General features: G+C 39.9%; 1 protein-coding gene across 1 annotated transcript in view; it reads left to right on the top strand.

The window, feature by feature from the left end:
• The window catches only part of IMPA2 (inositol monophosphatase 2), an 85,687-nt gene extending 65,409 nt beyond the window's left edge, over window positions 1-20,278 (top strand). Inside the window, exons 5-8 of the mRNA XM_069099617.1 lie at window positions 6,018-6,126; window positions 17,217-17,325; window positions 18,482-18,633; window positions 19,744-20,278. Coding sequence (XP_068955718.1) covers window positions 6,018-6,126; window positions 17,217-17,325; window positions 18,482-18,633; window positions 19,744-19,859 — 486 coding nt within the window. The 3' untranslated portion in view covers window positions 19,860-20,278. The remainder of the gene's footprint in view (window positions 1-6,017; window positions 6,127-17,216; window positions 17,326-18,481; window positions 18,634-19,743) is intronic.
• The last annotated feature ends 1,177 nt before the right edge of the window (window positions 20,279-21,455 follow it).

Genomic DNA, 21,455 nt, shown 5'->3' with positions numbered 1-21,455 from the left:
GGTTGAAGAAATGACTACGTCATATTATTTTTTTTGCTTTTGCTTTTTGGAGGGGGGGAGGTAGGGCAATTGGGGTTAAATGACTTGCCCAAGGTCACACGGCTAGTTTTTTGTGTTAAGTGTCCGAGGTCACATTTGAGCTCAGGTCTTCCTGACTCCAGGGCTGGTGCTCTAGTCACTGTGCCACCTAGCCGCCCCAAGTCATGTGGATTTGTTTATAGAAATGAAAGGATTTATGATAGTAATTTAGGACCAGGTCATTACTACCAGCAGTTATAGATATATCCTTAAGGAGTCTGAATTTATTTTGAAATACCGATTATATAAAGAAATCATAAAAATTATAGCATAGGTAGCAGAAATTTAGCACCTACTTAATTCCTTTTTTTTTTTTAGGACAATTGGGGTTAAGTGACTTGCCCAAGGTCACACGGCTAGCAAGTGTGTCAAGTGTCTGAGGCCGGATTTGAATTCAGGTCCTCCTGACTCCAGGGCCGGTACTCTATTCACTGTGCCACCTAGCCACCCCTCACCTACTTAATTCTTATCGAGACATGATCTTGTGACTTCAATTATACATAAAAATTCCTATCTTTCATGGAATGAAATAGATGACAAATCCCAATACTGAAAATACAGACTTCAAAATTTCCTTGAAAACTCAACAAATACAAAAATTTAACAAGTAAACTATATTGGAATTATTGCCCACAATCACTCACATATAGCATTGATACATAAAAATATAAGAGCATTGCTTCTAATTAATATAGTTATATAATATTCATAATCTCCAAACTACATAGAATGAAAAACTTTCAAACTATAGACATACATTTTTAAGGTATATCAAGAATTGATTCAAACTTACAAGAATAAGAGCCATTCCCCAACTGATTAATGGTTGAAGGATATGAACAGTTACTTTTAAGAGGAAGAAATCCAAGCTATCAGTAGTCACATGAAAATTCTATAAATCACTAATAATTATATGAATGCAAATTAAAACAACTCTGAGCCTCTATATCATACTCTTCAGACTGGCAAGGTTGAAAAAGAAGGAAAATGTCAAGTGCTGATGTGACTATGAAAAAGCAGGTACATTAATGCACTTTTGGTAGAGCTGTGAACCAGTACAGACATTTTGAAAGGCAATTTAGAACTATGCCCCAAATGTGATTAAACTGTGCATACCCAGAAATGCTACTACCTGATCTAAACCCCCAAGAGATCAAAGAAATTATGTGTATATTTACAGCAACTCTTTTTATGATAGCAAAGAATTAGAATCTAAGGAGTCTGAAATGGGAAATAGGTGAAAAAGTATAACATATGAATGGAATGGAATGCTATTGTGCCATAAGAAATTATGAAGGGGATGGTTTCAGAAAAACTGGGAAGACTTGCATGAGCTAGTTCAGCTAAGGAAGAAGAATGAGGGGAACAATTTTTATAACAACATAATTGGAAAGGCAAACAACTTTGAACTCTGACTTTTTAACTCTGATCAGTGTAATGACCAACCACAATTCCAGAGGACTCATGATCAAGCATGCTACCTATTTCCTGTCCAAAAGGTGATATGGTCAGAATGCAGAGTAAGACATTATTTTTTGTCTTTTTAGAGGGGAGAAGGCAGGGCAATTGGGGTTAATTGACTTGCCCAGGGTCACACAGCTAGTAAGCATTAAGTGTCTGAGGCCGAATTTGAACTCACATCCTCCTGACTCCAGGGCCTATGCTCTATTCACTGCATCACCTAGCTGCCCCCAAGACATATTTTTTGAACATGACCAAGAAGGGAATTTTTTTTAACTTACTATACATGTTTGTAATATGGGTTTTTTTTTTCTTTCTGTGGTGGGAAGGGGAAGGTGAGAGGAAGGAGGGAAAGGTAGATTTTCACTGATTGGAAAGATAGTTTAAAGTATAGAGACCTAGCAGAAGAAATCAAAGGAAATAGAAAAGACATTCTAATAGTATATTTTGGAAGGGAAATCATACTCCTGAATATAAATTGCATTAATGCATCCATAAAATGGAAGAAAGCGGCAGAATGGCTTAGAAACCAGAATACAATAATATGTTTGCAAAAATACACCTGAAATTTTAAAAATTCATATGGAGTTAAAATGAGGGGCAGGTGTAGAATCTGTTATGCCTTATGCAAAACAAACAAACAAAAAAAGCTGCAAGTGGCAACGATGTTCTCAGGAAAGGCAACATTTAAAGTAGACAGTTAAAATGAGATAAGCAGGGGGATTACAGTATGTTTAAAGGCACAAAAGATAAATGATATAATTTTTAAATATTTAAAGGGAAAGCTGATCAAATTATAGAGGGAAATATGCAGTAAAACAAATAATTGTAGAGGATGCTAATATGAACCTTTCAGATTTAGATGAATATAACAAAAAGATAAACACAAAGAAGTTAAAGATCTGAATAAAATTTTAGAAAAGTATATGTAATAGACTTCTGAGTGGAAAGTATAAAGTACATACACTTTCTAAACTTTGCCTAGTACTTTACAAAAATCAGATATGTACAAGGTTATTTTAAAAGTCATGAATAATTGCAGAAAAGTAGATTCTTTACTAATCACAATGCAATAAAAGCTGTTATCACAAATGATCATTTGAAGAAAGGTTTCAGACTTAACCAGACCAAATAATATAATCCTAAACAACTCTCTAATATACTGAAAGAACAGTGACTTCTAAGCCATATAGAAGAGAGATTACACTTGATGTTTTTTACTTTAGAGGGTGGAATGAAAAGAAATGGTTGGCAGTCGCAGAGAGGTAGATTTAGGCCTAATCTAAGGGGAGATTTAACAATCTTAAAGTGGAATTAGTCTGCCACAGGAGATAGTGTTTCCCCTCTTACTTGAGGTCTTTAAATAGCATACAAAAGATTGATAACCTCTTGAAGTATATGTTCTGAAACAGTTTTTCTTAATCTGGAATCCATGAAGTTATTTTTAAAAAATATTTTGATAACTATATTTCAATAATTGATTTCCTTTGTAATTCTATGAATTTAAAAGCACTTCTAAGAAGGGATCCATCAGTTGCTTAAAAGGTCTATGACACAAATAAAGTTAAACACCTCTGTTGTCTTTGTAATGCAGATGTATTCAGGAATGGGCTAGACTATATGGCCTCTGACCTCTTCTAATTCTGAGTCTGTGAAGCAGTATAGGATACAGGAGAAATGTCAGAGAGGTAGGAGTAAAATCAGGAGAGAGCAGTGTCATGAAAACCAGAGAAAAGATAATAGAATTTCAAAAAAGAGGTCAAGGAGGATGAGGATGGAGGGAAAAGCCACATTGATTTTAAAAACATGCTAATGATGATGCATATCCTTCCTTTAAGTGATTGTGTCATTTCTGGATTCTTGAGAGAGAGAGAGTATAAGACTTGAAGTTCATGTTCTAATGGGAAAGACAACACATATGGAAGGTTTGACTTTGCAAGTCAAATGGAAAGGTCCCATGATCCTTAGGGTGCTGTGGCAAAGTGGATGTTAGTGAATATTAGTGCCTCTTCCTTAATGTTATTTCTGCCAAGGGAATGATATCAGTTTCTGGTGTTGAACCATTTGACAGTGCCACGAACTTTGGCAGCAAAAACTTTCTTTTCTGGATCTTCAGTAGCTGTGACTGTAGCACATACAGAAACAGTTGCCTGGCAATTTCTCTAAAGGGATTGCTTGCCAGGATGATGGCTGATTTGCACTGGGATGGAGGCATTGCTATTCCAAAAGCTAACAATAAAGTCAAATAGGAATAGGGACAGGTATAAGACAGATTTCATTAGTACAGGGAACTCCCAGATGAGGAAATTCCTTCATCGAATGTAGGTCAACACCTTCTCTCTAATTCATATTCTTTAAGAGTTGTCTTGGACCCCGAGAGGTTAAATGCCTTGCATTTGATGAGGATCACACAGCCAATATGTATCACAAGCATGAATTAAGCATAGGTCTTTCTGGCTCTGAGGTTGGCTCTCTGTTTACTATGCAATGCTATCAAGACAGGAAAGAATGCTAATGTTGAAATAGAAAAAGAAAAAATGAATTGATTATTTGTGTTTAAAGTATTATATTTCATGCTAAACAGCATAGTGGGCAATTTCAATAAAAAAAAAAACTATGACATATTAAACACCCATAGTAAAGACACTGAGTCAGGTCTCGCCATCAGAAGGTGCTTTACTGTGATACAATTTAAATGTTATAGGATCAGTGTGGGCAGCTAGGTAACACAATGAATAGAGCACCAGGTCTGGAGTCAGGAAAACCTAAGTTCAAATCTACCCTCAGATAGTTACTGGCTGTGTGACCCTGCATAAGTCACTTAACCTTTTTGCCTCAGTTTCCTTATTAGTAAAATGAGCTGGAAAAGGAAATGCAAACCACTCTAGTGTCTCTGCCAAATGGGATCGTAAAGAATAGGACGTGACTGAAAAATGACAGAACAAGTAGCCGTGAAAATACCCTAGGCTTGAAGGTTTTGTAGTATGGCTGTCTTTTGGTCTCACCTTTTTTTCTGTTAAAAAGAAAGTTTCTGACTAAATGCCCTTAAAATTGCTGAAGTTTGAAGAATGTACCCCTATCACCAACCATAACATGGAAAACGTTACCGCCTTAATTTTCTGATTGATGCCTTCTTAATACTCGGAGTGACTTTTGGAAAGCAGCTGTTACAGGATTCCACAAGAAGCCTCACGTCCACCCTTTTACAGGGCTGAGGTGTTTTCGTGAACTTTCCCTTTCCCTCCCTACCCTTAGAGGCATTTCTGGTTCAAGCTTAGAGTCCAGATCACAAGACTGAGCCATCCCCTCTGAACCAGAAAACCCTGGAATTGGAGCCAAGTGCCAAAGGTCTCTCAAGAGGCCAAATCATTTCTAGACCTAATTTGTGTACTCGAGTCTGCTGTGGTAGAAAACTGAGTTAGCTTACATTTATCACTCTTGGGGTCAGGCCAGATCTACTCTAGATTGAACAATATGGATCAATTGTAGAATGAGAGTGACTCCCTGTGGGTGTTCTAGACCAAGACTTGGACAAAATGACTATTTGTTTTAGTATGAACTCATTCCAGACTGGGCAAAAGCCAGAAAGGCTTCTGAGGTTTGTTGGCCTCTCACCAGGCGTTAGACTTATACATTTCTATATTTGCTTTTAGGGTGTGACTGCCTTCCTTTTCACCTGCCTTACCAATGCCATGTACCTTGAAAACAAAGGGAGAAATCTGTCCAAAACATGTTGACATAAAACAGCTGGATCACCTTCTATTTCTTTTCAGGACATTAGGAGGTTTATCTTGTGACTGGACTTTCAGTCCTTGGACTAGATGAGACATTTATATCCCCTTCTTGTCCTCCCCCGTACTCTCCCCCCCCCCCCAACACCTTCACAGGACTGTCTTTGTACTTTCGTGATTCTTTGTTGACATTTCAGTAACATTTTCTATGTTATGGTTGGCGACAGGGGTGCATTCTTTACACTTCAGCAATTCTGAGGGCATTTAGTCAGCAACTTTCTTTTTAATAGAAAAAAATGAGACCTTTCTGAAGAATGAAAACCTTGCAAGAAATTTATTTACCAATTATTGGTTATTTTGGCAGTCAGTAGTCAGGAAACATTAAGTGCCTGCTATATGTCAGGCACTGTGCTAAGTACTGGGGACACAAAGAAAGTCAAAAACAAGCCCTGCTCTCAAGGACCTCACAGCCTAATAGATGCCTGGACTAGAATTGGTCTAGTTTTGTTTGGACAGAGCATCTTAAATTATGATTGTGAATTTTAGGCTTCTTGAGAATCCCAGAAACTTCTTGTCTCTATGATTCTACTCTAGTTTTTGAGTCCCTACTGAAATTTATCAAAGTCACCTTGTATTTTATTTATCACAGTATTATTCCCAACCACATCTTTGTAATCACCATCACTCATTTCCTACTTGTTCTGATGAGATATAATTTTACTAACCTTACTTTTTTTTTAATTATAGCTTGAATTTGGAGTGATTTACCACTGTACCGAAGAACGATTATACACTGGCAGACGGGGTCAAGGGGCCTTTTGTAATGAACAAAGGCTTCGAGTATCCAGAGAGACAGGTTGGTCTGGGATTTGTTCATTGAGTTTACATTTTTATTGAGGAAATGGGAAAAAAAAAACCATGTTTAGTTTGACACTTCTCATAGAAAAGGGACTTCATTTCTGTGACTGAAATCTCCGCTGTGGCTTGGTGGTTCAGGTCTTTTCTGAACTGGTTTAGTCTACAACAAGCTGGTGATTGAACCAGTTCTATATTTTAAAATAGAATTTTGCCAACCAGCCTTACATAGGCTCAGCCAGCTCTGATTTCTTTCTGACCTCTCTATGCCCTCCTCCATACAGAAGCCTACTCCCATAACAAACAAATCTAGTCAAAACAAACCAAAACATTGGCCACATCTAAGAATACACACTTGTTTCCCTGCCTCTGATCTGTCACCTCGCTATCAAGAGATACCAGATATACTTTATGATTATTCGTTTGAGATCATGATTGTTGGTTGGCTGGTTTAGGCAGGGGTGGGAAGGAGCAACTACTTATTAACCTTTTCTGTGTGCCAGGAACTGTTCAAAGTGGTCTACAAATATTATCTCATTCCATCCAAATTCTGAAGTCTTTCAAAGTAGCTTCTCTTACATTATGGAGATTTTCTCATAATCCGTTCTCCCAGTTTTGCCCACTTTCCTCTGCATTAGTTCATATAAGTCTTTCCATGTTTCTCTGAATCCCTCATTTCTTATGCCAAATAAAATTCCATTGTTTTCATATGTCACAATTTGTTTAGCCATGTCTCAGTTGAAAGGTTTCCATTTTGTTTCCAGTTCTTTGTCACATCAAAAAGCCCTGCTTTAAATATGTCTCTACATTTATAAGTCCTTTTCTCAGTCCTTAATTTTCCTCGGGACATATACCTACTAAGTAAAAATAGTACATAGTACAGTTTGGGGTATAGTTCCAATTTTTTTTCCATAAGAGTTGAACCAATTTACCATTCTAACAACAGTACACTACTGGGGCGGCGGCGGCGGGGAGAATAAGCATTTATTAAGCACCTACTATATCCCAGGAATGAGCACTTTAAAAATATTATCTCATTTGCTCCTCACAACAACCTTGTGAGGGAGGTACTATTATGATTCCCATTGGGAAACAGAGACAGTTACATGACTTGTCTAGGATCACAGAACTACTAAATATCCATCTGAGGCTGAATTTGAACTCAGGTTTTCTGACTCCAAGTCCTGTTCTCTATCCACTGAACCTCCTAACCTCACTAATAAACCTGTCCTCTCACTACCCCCTCCAATAATTTCCTGGTTCAATGTACTCTGAGCTCACAATCTTCCTCCCTTGTTTTCTCCCTCTCCCTTCCTCCCTCCTTCCCCTCTCCCTCTTCTCTCTCTCTCCCTCTCCCTCTTCTCTCTCTCTCCCTCCTCCCTCTTCTCTCTCTCCTCTCTCTCTCTTCTCTCCCTCCCTTTCTCCTCTCCCCTCTCTCCCTCTTCTCTCTCTCTCCCTCCTCCCTCTTCTCTCTCTCTCCCTCCTCCCTCTTCTCTTCTCTCTCTCCTCTCTTCTCTTTGCTTCTCTTCTCTCTCTCTCCTCTCTCCCTCTCCCTTCCTCCCTCCTTCCCCTCTCCCTCTTCTCTGTCTCTCCCTCCTCCCTCTCCTCTCTCTCCCTCTTTCTCCCCTCATTGTCTCCTCTCCCCCTGCTTCTCCTCCCTATCTCTCTCATCTCCCTCTCCCCCTTCTCTTCTTTTTCTCTACCTGTCTCCTCTCCTTTTTTCTCTCTTTCTCTCCTCTCCTCCTTCCCGGCCCCACTTAAAGGTCCAAGGTTATCAGTTGACAAAAATTTAGTCAGCTAGCATTAAGTCTCTTTTAGAAAGGTATATTTACCAAGGTTGTAAACCAAATACTGCCTGAATAAAATATCCCCCCCAAAAAAGTCTGAGACCCTCCCCTACAAAAATATACAAAATCCAGAGGGAAGTGAACTCAAGTTTAAAGTTCACATGTGGCAAAAGAGTCACAAGTCCTTGTTCCTAGAAGTTCTGTTCTCTCATTCATGGATTGCTCAAGAAGTTACCCCCCTAGGCACGGTGTGGTTTCTTTGCAGAATTCCCGGTAAAGCCATGAGTCCAATCTGTCCTTGGCTCCCAGTGATGCAGACACTACTGACAGCTGATCTGGGGATGCCAATAAAACATTGATGAAGAGATGGAAAGACATCTTCACGATTCTGTGAATCAGGATAGTCCCTCTCTAATCAAGGGAAGAGGGAAGGAGTAATGGTGAAGGACAAAACCAGCATCTCTTTTCTCTTTGAGGGAAGTTCCTTCTCAAGGGGTTATGTTAGAATTCAGTTTCTGGAATTTTCTTCCTCCTCAATTCCTTTGACAACTTATAAATGATCCTGTGACATTATCAAACGTCTTTCAGCAGTTAGTCTGAGGCCTATTTGTGATGGATTGAGAGATGTTCTAACCTACGTAAGGAATCAAGGCTATCATGGAGTGGGGTGGTTTTTGACTCTACCTTTCTATTTGTATCTTCTTCACTCGGCATAGTACCTGTGCAAAGTAAACAATTAATAAATGCTAGTTGAATTGAATCTACATACTTGTAAGAAGAGGTTACTTTTAGGAACTTCAAAGGACTGTGTACATGTATAAGAACACACAGAACAACTTTATGACCGAGGGAAGCTGGGACACTCACTCATCCTCTCTCTCTCTCTAGAAGGTCCCTCATTTTGAACCAAGGGACATGGACCATATTTAGTCCAAGGAAACCTGGTCTCCAAAGAGAGAGAGATTAGGCTCTCTTTCTTCTACTTTCTGGTTCTTTATGTTCCCCACCCCAAAACTCTGGAGAGAATCACTTTAAGCTTGCTTAGGTCTGAATCATATAAAGAGTCTCCAAAAAGGGACTAGAAAGGTACTCAGGTTTCAAATTAATATTAATCATGCGTAGGGCAGATTTTTTTTCCTCCAAATAAAAGAAATGCTAAAAACGATACCCTCTCAAGCTTGCATGAACAAAACTAAGAAATGGTAACATAATCACTGTTATTCTCTGGGAAGAGAATGACTAAAACTGCAAAATATGAAACATTTTGTGGAAACTCTTGAATTGACAAAGTTGCGCCCCCACCCTCTCAAACTTACATGGTTGCCTACAAAGCTAGAAATGGCTACCTTAGGGTTGTTGTTCAATCCCCTATTCTCTAGAAAGAAATGCAATGCAGAAGAGTCAGTTGGGACTGGGAGATCCAGTCTCGGGCTCACCTAACACCAATAAAAAATGCTAACTGCCATGTGTGATCAGTTTGTCCTTCCTGCTAGGGTTTGCAAAGTTTCCTACTCCCTCCAGGGAGAGGCTTGAAGAGTCCTAACATGCTCTGCAGATAGGAGGAGAGAAAGGTCAAGAGGATGGAGTCACTCCCTTTAAGGTCAAGTATATGAGTGGCTCTTCCTAGTGTAGTGGTCAGCTAGCTAGCGAGCAGCCAGCTAGCTACCTCCACTAAGGGAGGTTACCTTATTATACCCCCTTATTAGGGACCAAAGAACCATCCAGGGTTTGCTGTATCATCCTGAAGTGTCAGGTCTTTCATCCCTGATCCAGCACACATGGTGCACTGGAAAGAACCAAGGCAGATGTGATGCCAGAAGGAACCCAGCTCCAAGCATGCTCCATGGAATTATTTTCCAGGGGCTCCTAACCTGGGATCCATGAACTTAAACATTTTTTCTTTTTGCTGACTATATTTCAACATAATTGGTTTCCTTTGTTCTTGTTGTGGCTGTTATTGTTTTTGAGCTGAGGCCCTTTATCTTGCCTAGGCTGAGAGTGCAGTGACCACTCATAGGCCTGTTCCCAATACTGATTGGCATGGAAGTTTTAACCTGCTCTGTTTTTCTGACCTGGGCTCATTCTCCCTTTTGTTTTTGCTTGTTGGAGGGGGGAAGGTAGGGCAATTGGGGTTAAGTGACTTGTTTAAGGTCACACTGGTAGTTTTTTTGTGTGTTAAGTTTCTGAGGCCAGATTTGAACTTAGGTCCTCCTGATTCCAGGGCCGCCCTGATCATTCGCCCATTCTTGAGCAGAGTATTTCCATCAGTGACCAGGAGCTCACCATATTGATGCTGGACTTACTGTGACGCCTGATGGTTCATCTTTGACTCTTGTGCAGCTCAGAACTTCTGAGCTCAAGCAATCCAGCAGCCTCAGCCTCCCTAGTAGTAGTGGACTATATATAGGGTGTGCCACAGTGCTAACTGGTTTACTTTGTAATACTGGTTTGTTGTTTGTTTGTTTTGTGTGTGTGTGTGCATTTAAAAACATTATTCTGCAGAGGGCTCTGATAGGCTTCACCTAGGCCAAAGGGGCCCAAGACCCAAAAAAGGCACTGCAGATAACAATGGGCACTCTCAGCTTCAGCAATTCCATTTCCACATCTCACTCCCACTTGCTTTTTTTTTTTTTAATGATTCTCTTTCTGGCTTCTGCTTCAATATTCTTTTTCCCACCTCCCTTCCTGAGGCCAGAAGACAAAGACCTTTATTGTGGTTATTAAAATGATGCAATGGATAGAGCCCTGGGCATGGGATCAGGAAGAACAGAGTTCAAATTCAGCTTCAGACGTTTAATAGCTGTGTGACACAGGGCAAGCCATTCAATCTCTTTTTGCCTCAGTTTCCTTAACTGTAAAATGGGAGTCATAATAATGCCTTGTTGTGAGACTCAGATGAGATAATGTGTGAAATAGCGCAGCGTCTGGTGCATAGTAAGTAGATGCTTCCTAAATGCTTATCCCCTTATCATCTGAGAAAGCAGGACATTGTTTCTTCAGCCCTGCTGAAGACAGCAATGCCAAGTGGCACCTCCAGGACCGCCTTCCCATGGAAGGTGTTTGGGTGCTCCAGCTGACCCCTGGGCTGATACTTTGGGGGTGGGGATCCAGAAGCTACCATTCTGCTGCAACCACAGAAGTACATCAAGGCAAATGCAACTCCACCTCTTTGGCACACAGACTCCTTGCTGTGCTCAGTTCTTTTTAAACCACCAGCAGCCTACAGCGGCTGAATTTTGTGAGTAATACTTGGTGGGTAATTATCATCCCCTGCAGGGAAGAATTTCATAGCTTTTGTGTCAGCTAGTAGCACTACCCCCCTCCCTTGCCTACACTAACCTGGAATATGACTTACCCTTCCCCTGGGTCCCTCTTCTCTTCCTCAGTCCTTTCCACCCTGTTTTCCGTGCACCTGGCCCCTTCCTACCTTTCCACTCTACCTGCTTGCTGTTCCTCACACACAGGACTCCCTCTCCTGACCCCAGATGTTTTCTCTGGCCGTCCCTGTGCCTGGAGCTCTCCGCTTCCTACTGCTCCACCTCTTGGCTTCCTTAGAGTCTCAGCTGAAGTCTCACCTTCCACAAGAAGCCTTTCCCAATCCTCTTTCATTTTAGGGCTTTCCCTCTGAGATTACCCCCAATTTACCCTGCATCTTTCCTTTTTGACCATCGTTGTCTGCATGTTGTCTTCCCCCATTAGACTATGAGATTTTTGAGAGCTGGCGGTGATTTTGCCTTTCTTCTTGCCTTTCTTTTGCCAGAGCTTAGCACAGTGTAGGGACTTAAGTGCTAGATGAATAGTTCCTAACCCAGGGGTGAGGAACCTTCAGCCTCGAGGTCACATGTGGCCTTCTAGGTCTTTGGGTGCAGCCTTTTGACTGAGTCCAAGATTTACAGAACAAATCCTTTTATTAAGGGAAGTTTGGATCCAGTCAAAGGGCCACACTTGAGGACCTAGAGGCCCACATATGGCCTTGAAGCCACAAATTCCCCACCCCTAGACTCACCTTTTTTATTTCATATCTTCTTTTCTCTGCTGACAGACATCCAGGCCCCTTATACCTGTTGTCTGGCCTTCTGGTTGTCCAAAAGCATCCACTATAGTCGACCCCTCTGATCTGAAATCTCTTGTATGTTCTATTCAACAACCTTTCATTTCTTGCCTTTCCCCATGTTAAAACTCCTATGTCCTCAGGAATTTCATCTAGATATCACTGAAGCAAAATTATTTAGCTAATTCACACTAAAGGATGAATCTCTGATCTTCTTCTTTTATAGATGACTCTGATAGAAAATTTATAGTATTTTATGTAATATTAGGAGGAATTTTTGGCAGGAAACATCCTTTTTCAATCATACTACTTAGCTTGCTTTCCTTAAGTCTGCACAGGAAAGAAGGGAAAGTTTTTAAACTCCATTTCCAAGAGTGACTCTGCAAGCATCCTTCACTACTGGAGGGAGGAGGGAGGAGGGAGAAGTTAGTCTTTTCATCTTTCCTGCCTCTCATTAGCTTTCTTCCAGACCCAAGGTCTGGGATCCCTCCCTGTCCAGGTGGTATGTGATAGATATACAAAAAAAATTGGAGCATAAAAAAAAAAAAGTCCTCGCGATAAATTTTAGAGTTTAGCTTTCGTTATTAACGTTTTCTCTATCACTTCCTGAAGTCTAGAAAATCAATAAAACAAAAAAAGATCAAACACTGATTTGTGGCATTTACCTACTTCTGAAATGTAAATGCTTCCTGATTCCAGCACATCTCTGCTCTGCCTAATCTCTATTTCTCAATAAGGGAGAAGAGGCAGTTCCCACTATGGAGAGGAAGGAGCTGCCCTGTTGTAAACTTAGATCCCAGCCCCTCTCTTGTCCTAGCTCAGTCTCTAGGAATAGTTGCGGGCATCACCTTCTTGATCTCCCATCTTCCCTTACTCCCCTTGACATTGTTCTGTCATGGTTCTCCTCCTCCCACTCCTCTCTGGCCCTCCCTCCCTTTCTTTTTCTCCTCCTCCTTCTTCTCTTCCTTTTCCTTTTCCTTCTCCATCTTCTTCTCCTTCTCCTTCTCTTCCTCCTCCTCTTCTTCCTCCCCACTCCCATACTCCCCTCCAAGATATTGGCGCTCTCCTAGGTCTTGTCCTACCCTCCTTCAAGGCCCAACTCAGCTGGTGCTACCACTTCTCCAAAGTCTTTCCTGACACCCTTGCTGTCTCCCCACCCCCCAGACATTAGAGATCTTTCCCTCCTCAAATTTCTCATGCTGCTTTGCTTATACTTCTCATTTACACTGATCTCATGCTCTCGTGAATCATGTATAATAGCTTTCCTCCCCTTTTGCTTGTAAACACCTTTCAGTCTGGATTTGGGTTGTATCTATCACATCCCTAGCACTTAGTATTCTATCTTGTACATAATAGGTGCTTACCAAATATTTGTTTACTTGAATTGGAAAAGCTATGAAGGACAGAAAAGAGAACACACATTTATTATGTGCCAGACACTGTCCTAAACTCTTTACAAAGATTGTTTCATTTGATCCTCCCAACAAGCCTGGAAGGTCAGGGCGATTATTATCATCTTTTTAACATTGAGGATTCTGAGGCAGACAGATTAAGTAACTTGCCCAGGATCATACAGCTAGTAAGTATATGAGACTACATTTGAATTCAGGACTTCCTGACTCAAGGTATGAGATTAGGCAGTTTTACTTGGCACAAGGAGTTAAAACTAATCTAGGAGCAAGAGATGGATATCATAGGCAGAATCCAGCTGGTTCTATTAAAAATAAACTTCACAATAATTAGAAATGTTTAAAAGTGGAATTGGCTGCCAACTCTGGAGACTTTCAAGAAGAATTTGGATGACTGTCATCAGGGATGTTGTAGAAAATTTCTGCTCAGGTACAGATTAGACAAAATGACCTCTGTGATCCCTTATAGCTCTGAGAGCCTAGGATTTTATATTAAAGGTTTTTAATAGCTTAAAACTACACTAGGACTTTGGAGATACCCTCTATTATGTCTAATTTAACTTCAAAATACGTGACTTGACTTTTCCCTGATAAAGCTGGATCATTCATACTATGCCTACTCTGAGCTTAGCTTAATTTGGGGGTCACAGATGGAATAAGGAAAGATAGGGGAGAGAAAAATAGGTTTTCCTGATATAACTAAATAAGAATTGAAAGAGATATAGGAAGAAAAGGGAAAAAAGGAGGTCTGTGTACATCGGAAAGAGAGCAGCACAGTGGGATAAACTGACTAACTGAGGAAGAATGAACAAAGCTGTAAATTATTAAGGAGGGAAGATCATGGAAAATGCAAATTTCCCTCAGGGAGCAGGAAGCAGTGTGTAGTGGGGAGGGGACTCCAGCATATGATGAGTATAACCATAGTCACAGGTTGTGTTGTATGCCCAAGGCATTTTGATTTCAAAGTGGTTGGGAAAGATACTAAGGGTTCTTTTTCTCTCTATTGGGTGGAGGAAAAGGGAGGTCGTGTACTTCCAGATACACTAATGTGTGGGATTTTTGGAAATTGGGCATAATGTGGAGAGCATTTATTTGTAGAAGCATAATATTTCTAACCAGCATTGCACCTGTCCGTTCTGTTGCTCTCCCAAATGAGTTTTCAAAGCCAATCCCTCTCTTTCCCACTTTCCCCCTCAATCATTGTCCTAGGGCCACTACCCTAGCTCTGTAGCTACAGTAACACCCGCCAAGGCATGAACGAAGATTTGTGGGTTAAAGATCATTTAGAATAGTTTAAGAAATGGGTCTAACTGCTGTACTAAGCCTCTGGCTAAAAGCCTTGCTGAAAGATGGGCTTGGAATCATGCCCTTAAGGGGGGAAAACCCAAAAAAATATGAACTGAACAGTACCACAGGAAAGAGAGAAATGTGATTTGAAAGGAGGCCTTTTTCTAAGAAAATGCCAACACTGCTTCATACCATGTAAACGCAGGGTGAGGTGTCTATAAATTAGCTGAGATTTTATCTGGATGGAGCATTGGGAGATTGTGATCAGCACCTGGAATTAGTCCTTTCCATTGTCTGTTGTTGCAATGGCAGATTCAGCTACAAGACTTCCTGGTGCTGGGTTTTTATAGAATATGGATCCCAGAAAAATTCTGGGTGTGTCTGGTATTGAATAACTCAGAGCCCCTGAAGGCAGCTGGCACCCTGTGCAGGAGCAAACATTTTATAGAAAAGCTTGAAGGTGAGAGTGAAAATCCCTGAAATTCCAAAGGGAGCGAATTCCCAGGGTGGGATGCATTTTGAGAGGAAACTGTCTTCACATGCTCAGTCTGCTTCCTTGTTAAATTACTTTATAATGCTGTAATATAATTGAGTTCATTAAAATAAGTCTAATTGCATTAGTTTTTCACAGAGCAGGAAATCTATTTTATTATAATCTAAGTACACACCTGGTTAGGCTACACTGTGCCTGAGCAATTAGGCCTGATGGGACATGCAGCATGTGTTAAATTCCCTTGTTTTGGGGTTTAGGTATGAGAAAAGCCAAGGACAAACTGCTTTTTGATCACTACAGAGACGTAACATAGAGTCTTAGGTGCCACCCACCTACAATCTCCTCCATCAATCCATCTCTCTAGCCTTGATGGCATCTGTAGCTTCTATTACAGAGAGTGGATGCATTTAATCTGATTGTCTGTAGTCTGTTCCCTGTTCCGAAGGACAAATCTCCAATATACACCTTGAAAAATGGTCCCTTGCATTTGTTTTATCTAATTATGTTGAATAAATAGCCTTGAGATATTTTTATATTCAGACACTGACTAAAAAAGTGACTGTTCTGGCAGGAAAAAAACTGCATTCTCTATAAGAAATAACATTTCCAGGGCGGCTAGGTGGCGCAGTGAATAGAGCAGTGGCCCTGGAGGCAGGAGGACTTGAGTTCAAATGTGGCCTCAGACACTTAAGACACACACAAAAAAACTAGCCATGTGACCTTGGGCAAGTCACTTAATCCCAATTGCCCTGCCTTCCTTCCTCCAGAAAACAGAGAGAGAGAAGGAGAGAGAGAGAGAGAGAGAGAGAGAGAGAGAGAGAGAGAGAGAGAAAGGAAGAAAGGAAGAGGAAGGAAGAAAGAAAGAAAGAAACATTTCCACCTGCATGATTATAGCAAGTAGAAAAAATCTTTGAAGGGTAGCTCTTTCCTCACTGTGAGTATAGGTCTGACTTGGGGACTTGTTCAGGCATTTAGGCAATGACATTTTGGAGTTGTTTTCCTTCTAGATATTACAGGTTCATGAAAATAAAGAGAAAAAAGTATCTAGGAGAAGGAGCATAGATGTACTAGAAAGGAGATAATTTTAGAGGTCACTTCATCCAGCCCCCCATTTCGTACATGAGGAAATCAAGGTCCAGAAATGAGAACTGACTTGTTCAGAGTCTCAGAAGGTAGAAAGTTCAGTCATTTTTTAGCTAACTGACCAAGTTTGCAGGGTTTTTCACGTTATTTGTTAAATGAAGTAATAATAAGCTAATATTTTGTAGTGCTTTGTGTTGGGCACTGTGCTAAGCATTTGACAGTTATTTCATTCGATCCTGACAACAGCCCTGGGAGGCAGGTGCTATTATTATCCCTAGAAAAGAGCATAGTAAGGCAGTTCCCATTGCAATCTAAAAAAAGAAAACAGCTTTTGAAATAATTACTAATAATGAAAGCAGTAACTAAACTGACAAGGCAGCTTTTTCTTTTTCCTCATTTATCCTCACTATGTCTCTGTTCTTAAGCAAAGCAATTAAACATACATATGTTAGGTGAAAATGAGTTCCTAGTTCTACATTTCTCATTCTAGAATGAATGAGGTTTATTCTTCTGAAGAAAAAGAGGCTGAAAATTCCAATACACTGCTTAAGTTTGAGAAAGAAAAAAAATACTGGGAGAAATTGTCAAGATTCTCAATGATTTTTCTGATTGATTGGAATTTTTTAAAAATAAGTTTTATTGATGTCATTTGTCTTTTCATTACTGTGGGTATACCCTACCCCTACTCCAGAACTGAAACCTCTCGTAATAATTAACAATATCAACAAAACCTGATATAATAACTACATCTGACAAAGTTCGCAACCTTCTGATGATAATGTGGCCCTCCACCTCTAGATAGAGGTGGAATATATGGTTTCATTTTCTACTTTGGGGATCTTTATTGGTTTTTTGATCACTCAAACTTCCATTTCCTTTTTTGTGTTGTAATTATTGTATATGTTATGCTTCTAAATCTGCCCATTTTATTCTGCATCAGCTTGTCTAAATCTGTGTATGCTTTTGTTTTTATTATTACAGATCTCTCAAAGGCTTTGGTTTTAACAGAAATTGGTCCAAAGCGTGATCCTGATACTCTGAAATTGTTCTTCAGTAACATGGAGAGGTTACTCCATGCCAAAGCTCATGGGTATGAGTTTTCTATTCTAGGGCTGAATTTTTTAATTCTCAGAATGCCCTGTGATTGAGCAGGAAAGTACCAATTATCCAATCTTGCTAAATTCCCTAGGGATTCCAATTAGGGAAACTACAAAGGGACTGTATCAGAATAATGCAGACCAGGCTGACTCTTCAGGAGACACCAGGCAGGGCATAAGTGATTTATCCCTGAAGATTCATAAGGTCAAGGATTACATAAGCCACATCCTGCCAAGTGTCAGAAGGAAGACACATTTGATCATTTCTCTTCCTTTTTGACCTAGGTTTCCATAGTTTTGTGAAATTAGGTGACTATCAGCAATCACAGTATTTATTGCTAGATCTAAGATTTCATCAGACCATTAATCTGATGACCAATTAGGAAAAGTAGTTTGAAGACTAAGGGAGTTCTGCACAGATGCCCATTCTGCCTTTAAACCCCTGACTTTTTATAGTAGTAACTGACGTGTATATAGCACTTATTGATTTGCAAATCTTTACATATATTATCCCATTTATAACCCATGAAATAGATGTTGTGGGTATTAGGCCTATTTTACAGATGAAGAAATAGATTCAAAGAGGTAAAGTAATTTGCCCACAGGGTTGCACAGCTCAGAACTGCCAAAGTAAGGATTTGAAATCATTGAATCAACAAGCCTTTATTAAGTACCTATAGTGTATGGGCTACTGTGCTGGACACTATACAAAGTCAAAAATCAAACAGTCCCTACCCTCAAGGAGCCCACATTCCATTGGGAAAGACAGTGTGCACACACAGAAGCCAGTACAAAAATGCCTAAACTAAATCCAGGCTAATATAGCAGGCTGGCAATAGTAGCTGTTGGGAGGAGCCGAAGCTGGCTCTTACTGATTCCAAACTTAGCACCACACACCACTCGGCCACATTGCTGCCATGGCATAATCTAGGACTTGTTAATAGATATATTATGACTCATTCTTAATTACTGGATTCATACTACAGGAAAACAGATGACATCTAATGAAATCAGGACACAAACTAGTTAAGAGAAAATCCAATTTGAAGCTTATCATTTACAGACAGATGGGTTTTTCCATACGTGTGTGTGTGTGTGTTTGTTCCCAGAACTGAAAATAATTATGTACCTCTTCTCATGATGATTCAGGGTACGTGTGATTGGAAGTTCTACCTTGGCTTTGTGCCACCTAGCCTCTGGCGCAGCAGATGCATATTATCAATTTGGCTTGCATTGTTGGGACTTAGCGGCTGCCACTGTCATAATTAGGGAAGCAGGTGGTATTGTGATAGACACTTCAGGTGAGTGACTGCCCCCCTTTTGGGTTTTATTTCACCTTTGTTACCTAGCAATGGAGGAGAATGTAAACAAGGTAAAGTAGTACCAGGTAGGGCTTTTTCTGTTTGCCTGATTGGAGTGCCATTCCTGGCAAGTAGGTTCTAATGCTACCCTTTCCTATAGTTTCCAAGGTGAAACCAAATAGGGTTAGCCAAAGCTACTGGTAATCACTACCAATAATGAATATTGTCATTACTAACAAGGTTTGTATTAAAACTCAAGTCAGCAAAAGACAACCCCCCCCCTTCCATTTTCTCCCTGGAAATAAAATTGTACCATCTCTGAGACCATGTCAGGCATACCCTTGAAGAGAAAAGAAATAGTCTCAGAGCTTTTAATCAGATCTGCAGTCTGACTGTCATTACAGATTCACTCCTGTGACACGGCCATGATATATATCGTGCGGTCAAAAAATACACAGTGTCCAAGGAAATCAGTAACACCACTGTCCTTAAAACATGCATACACACACACAGCTAACTACTCTACAACTATCCCTTCAACATATCAGGGTTTAAGGGTGTGTTATACACACACACATGCTCACTTTGGAAAATCCACATAAAATTTTTTGGCCCTCCCTTCATACCAGAGAAGTCTGAATTTTTCCTCAAAAGTGTCACATACTTTTTTTTTTTTCAGAGAGTTTGTTGTTAAACATTTTCCAGGATACTCTTGGCTACCTTCATGTTTACCTGTGCTCTTTTACTTAATTTCTATAGTATATAAAGGAAATGATGAACATATATATTTCTTAATACCTAATCTTTCAACTTTTTTTTTTTAAATCAGAATCTAGAGTAGTCCATTAGGTAAGAGTTGCTGGGCTCTAGCATTTGTGGAGTGAATCAGGAGACCTTGGTTCAAACCCCATCTCTGACACTTCCTACCTGTGGGACCTCAGTAAAGGCTCTTAATCTTCCTAAGCCTCAATTTCCTCATCTGCAAAATGAAGGAACTCTATTAGATGGCTTTTCATGTCCCATCTATTCCTACAACCATAACTGTACAATAATATGTTCAGTGTGACACCAGCTGTCTTCAGTCTCTTTCTTCCCTTCTTTTTTCCCCAGGGGGCCCTCTTGATCTCATGTCCTGCAGAGTGGTTGCTGCAGGTACCAGAGAAATGGCTATGCTCATAGCTCAAGCAATACAGACTATTAACTATGGGCGTGATGACGAGAAGTGACCAAAGGAAGGAAGGAAGTACTGCTATGTACAACCACGAGCCTGCCTTTCTGGAAATGTAGTACTTCAAGATGGCTTTCTGGGAGGATAGAAGACCTCTAACAGCTTGCTTTCAGTGTCCAGTGTTTATTGTTCCTAACTACCCTCAGGGTGGGACTTGGGGGGTGGTTCAACTAAAGTGTGTGCCCTCCCTGCTTTAATCTACATTATCTTTCACCAGGGTTTGGTGTTTGGTTTGTATATTGGTTGGTTTCTTTCTAAAAATACAATCACAGTTCAGAGGAAGTTCTGAATGTTGGTGGGGGGAGGAAGTAAGGGAGCTGATACCTAATTCTCCTGTGACATATGCAACAATAATTAAATTTCTATTTTTTTTAATAATGCACATCTCAGGTAATAAAGCATAGAACTGCAGATAAATCAGTTATGTTTGTGCCTACAGTTCTCTGTTACATGGTATTTGAGAATACTTTAAAACAAAATAATGGGACTATTCTTCTCTAACCATGTCATGATTATAGAAGCATTTTAGGTGCCTCCCAGAAGGACTGACAAAAATCTATTAATAGACACTTGTGTATACCCTTTAGAAAGGGATACATATTAAAACTGTTAGCAGTATGCTGTGGATTAAGATACTTTTTCCCCATTTTGGGTCTCATTTTTATTGTCTGTAAAAGAAGTCTGATTAGAGCAAGACTTCTTAACCCTTTTTTGTGTCCTCGGCCCCTTTGGTAGTTTGGTGAAGCCTATGAACCCTTTCCAGAATGATGCTTTTAAATACATAAAATAAAATACATGGGATAACAAAGGAAACCAATTATTAAATGCATTTATCAAAATATTGTAAAGAAAAACAAACCAAGTTTACAGACCCCAAGTTAAGAACTTCTGGACTAGAGAATCCCTAAAAGTCCCTTCCTGCTCTAAAATGTGAGGATTCCAACATATTGTTTGGACGCTGCAAGTTTCCTTAATGGGGAATAAGACTGGAACTTTAAAATGTAAATACTCTATGTACTTTAAAATGTAAGTACAGGAATATCAAATAACTCAGAATTAATCACTGGGAAGTGAGTTTGGGATGGGGGTATGGGGTGGCGGGGAGGGGCAGCATTGTCACCATGATTTATTTGCTTAGTTGATGAAACTTAGGAAAACCTTTTTTGGCTAGAGGCAGTGGTAGGTACAGTTATCTTCAAGAAGGCAGAGTGAGCCAAATTAGGACACTAAAATAAATTTTGTCACTATGAATGCCCAGGTATCTTAATTTTTTTAATTGAGAATAATGGGAGAAAGGGGCATGTGGATTTCCCATGATGACCATGCACATCTTAAACTTTCCCTTAAGAAATTAGAATTTTTAGAATTTCAAATCTTTAGCTTCAGCCTCCAAAATATAAATAGCCTCAGTGCTTGAATTTTTTCTTGTAGTCTCCTGGTAGCTAAAGTTTTGTTTTTGTTTTTTTAACATTATTTCCTGCCTTTTTTTCCCTCCATGCCAGAAAGGCATCCTTTCACCTTCTTACCATAAGCACTTACCTCCACTGTCTCAATTTCCCTTTATCCTTTTGGGTGTTCTTGGAGGTAGACCCAG

Source organism: Petaurus breviceps, unplaced genomic scaffold, assembly GCF_028583685.1.
Source record: "Petaurus breviceps papuanus isolate PSGF00001 unplaced genomic scaffold, PetGlider_PUasm1.0 38, whole genome shotgun sequence".
NCBI lineage: Eukaryota > Metazoa > Chordata > Mammalia > Diprotodontia > Petauridae > Petaurus > Petaurus breviceps.
This window is presented reverse-complemented; position numbering and strand designations above follow the sequence as displayed.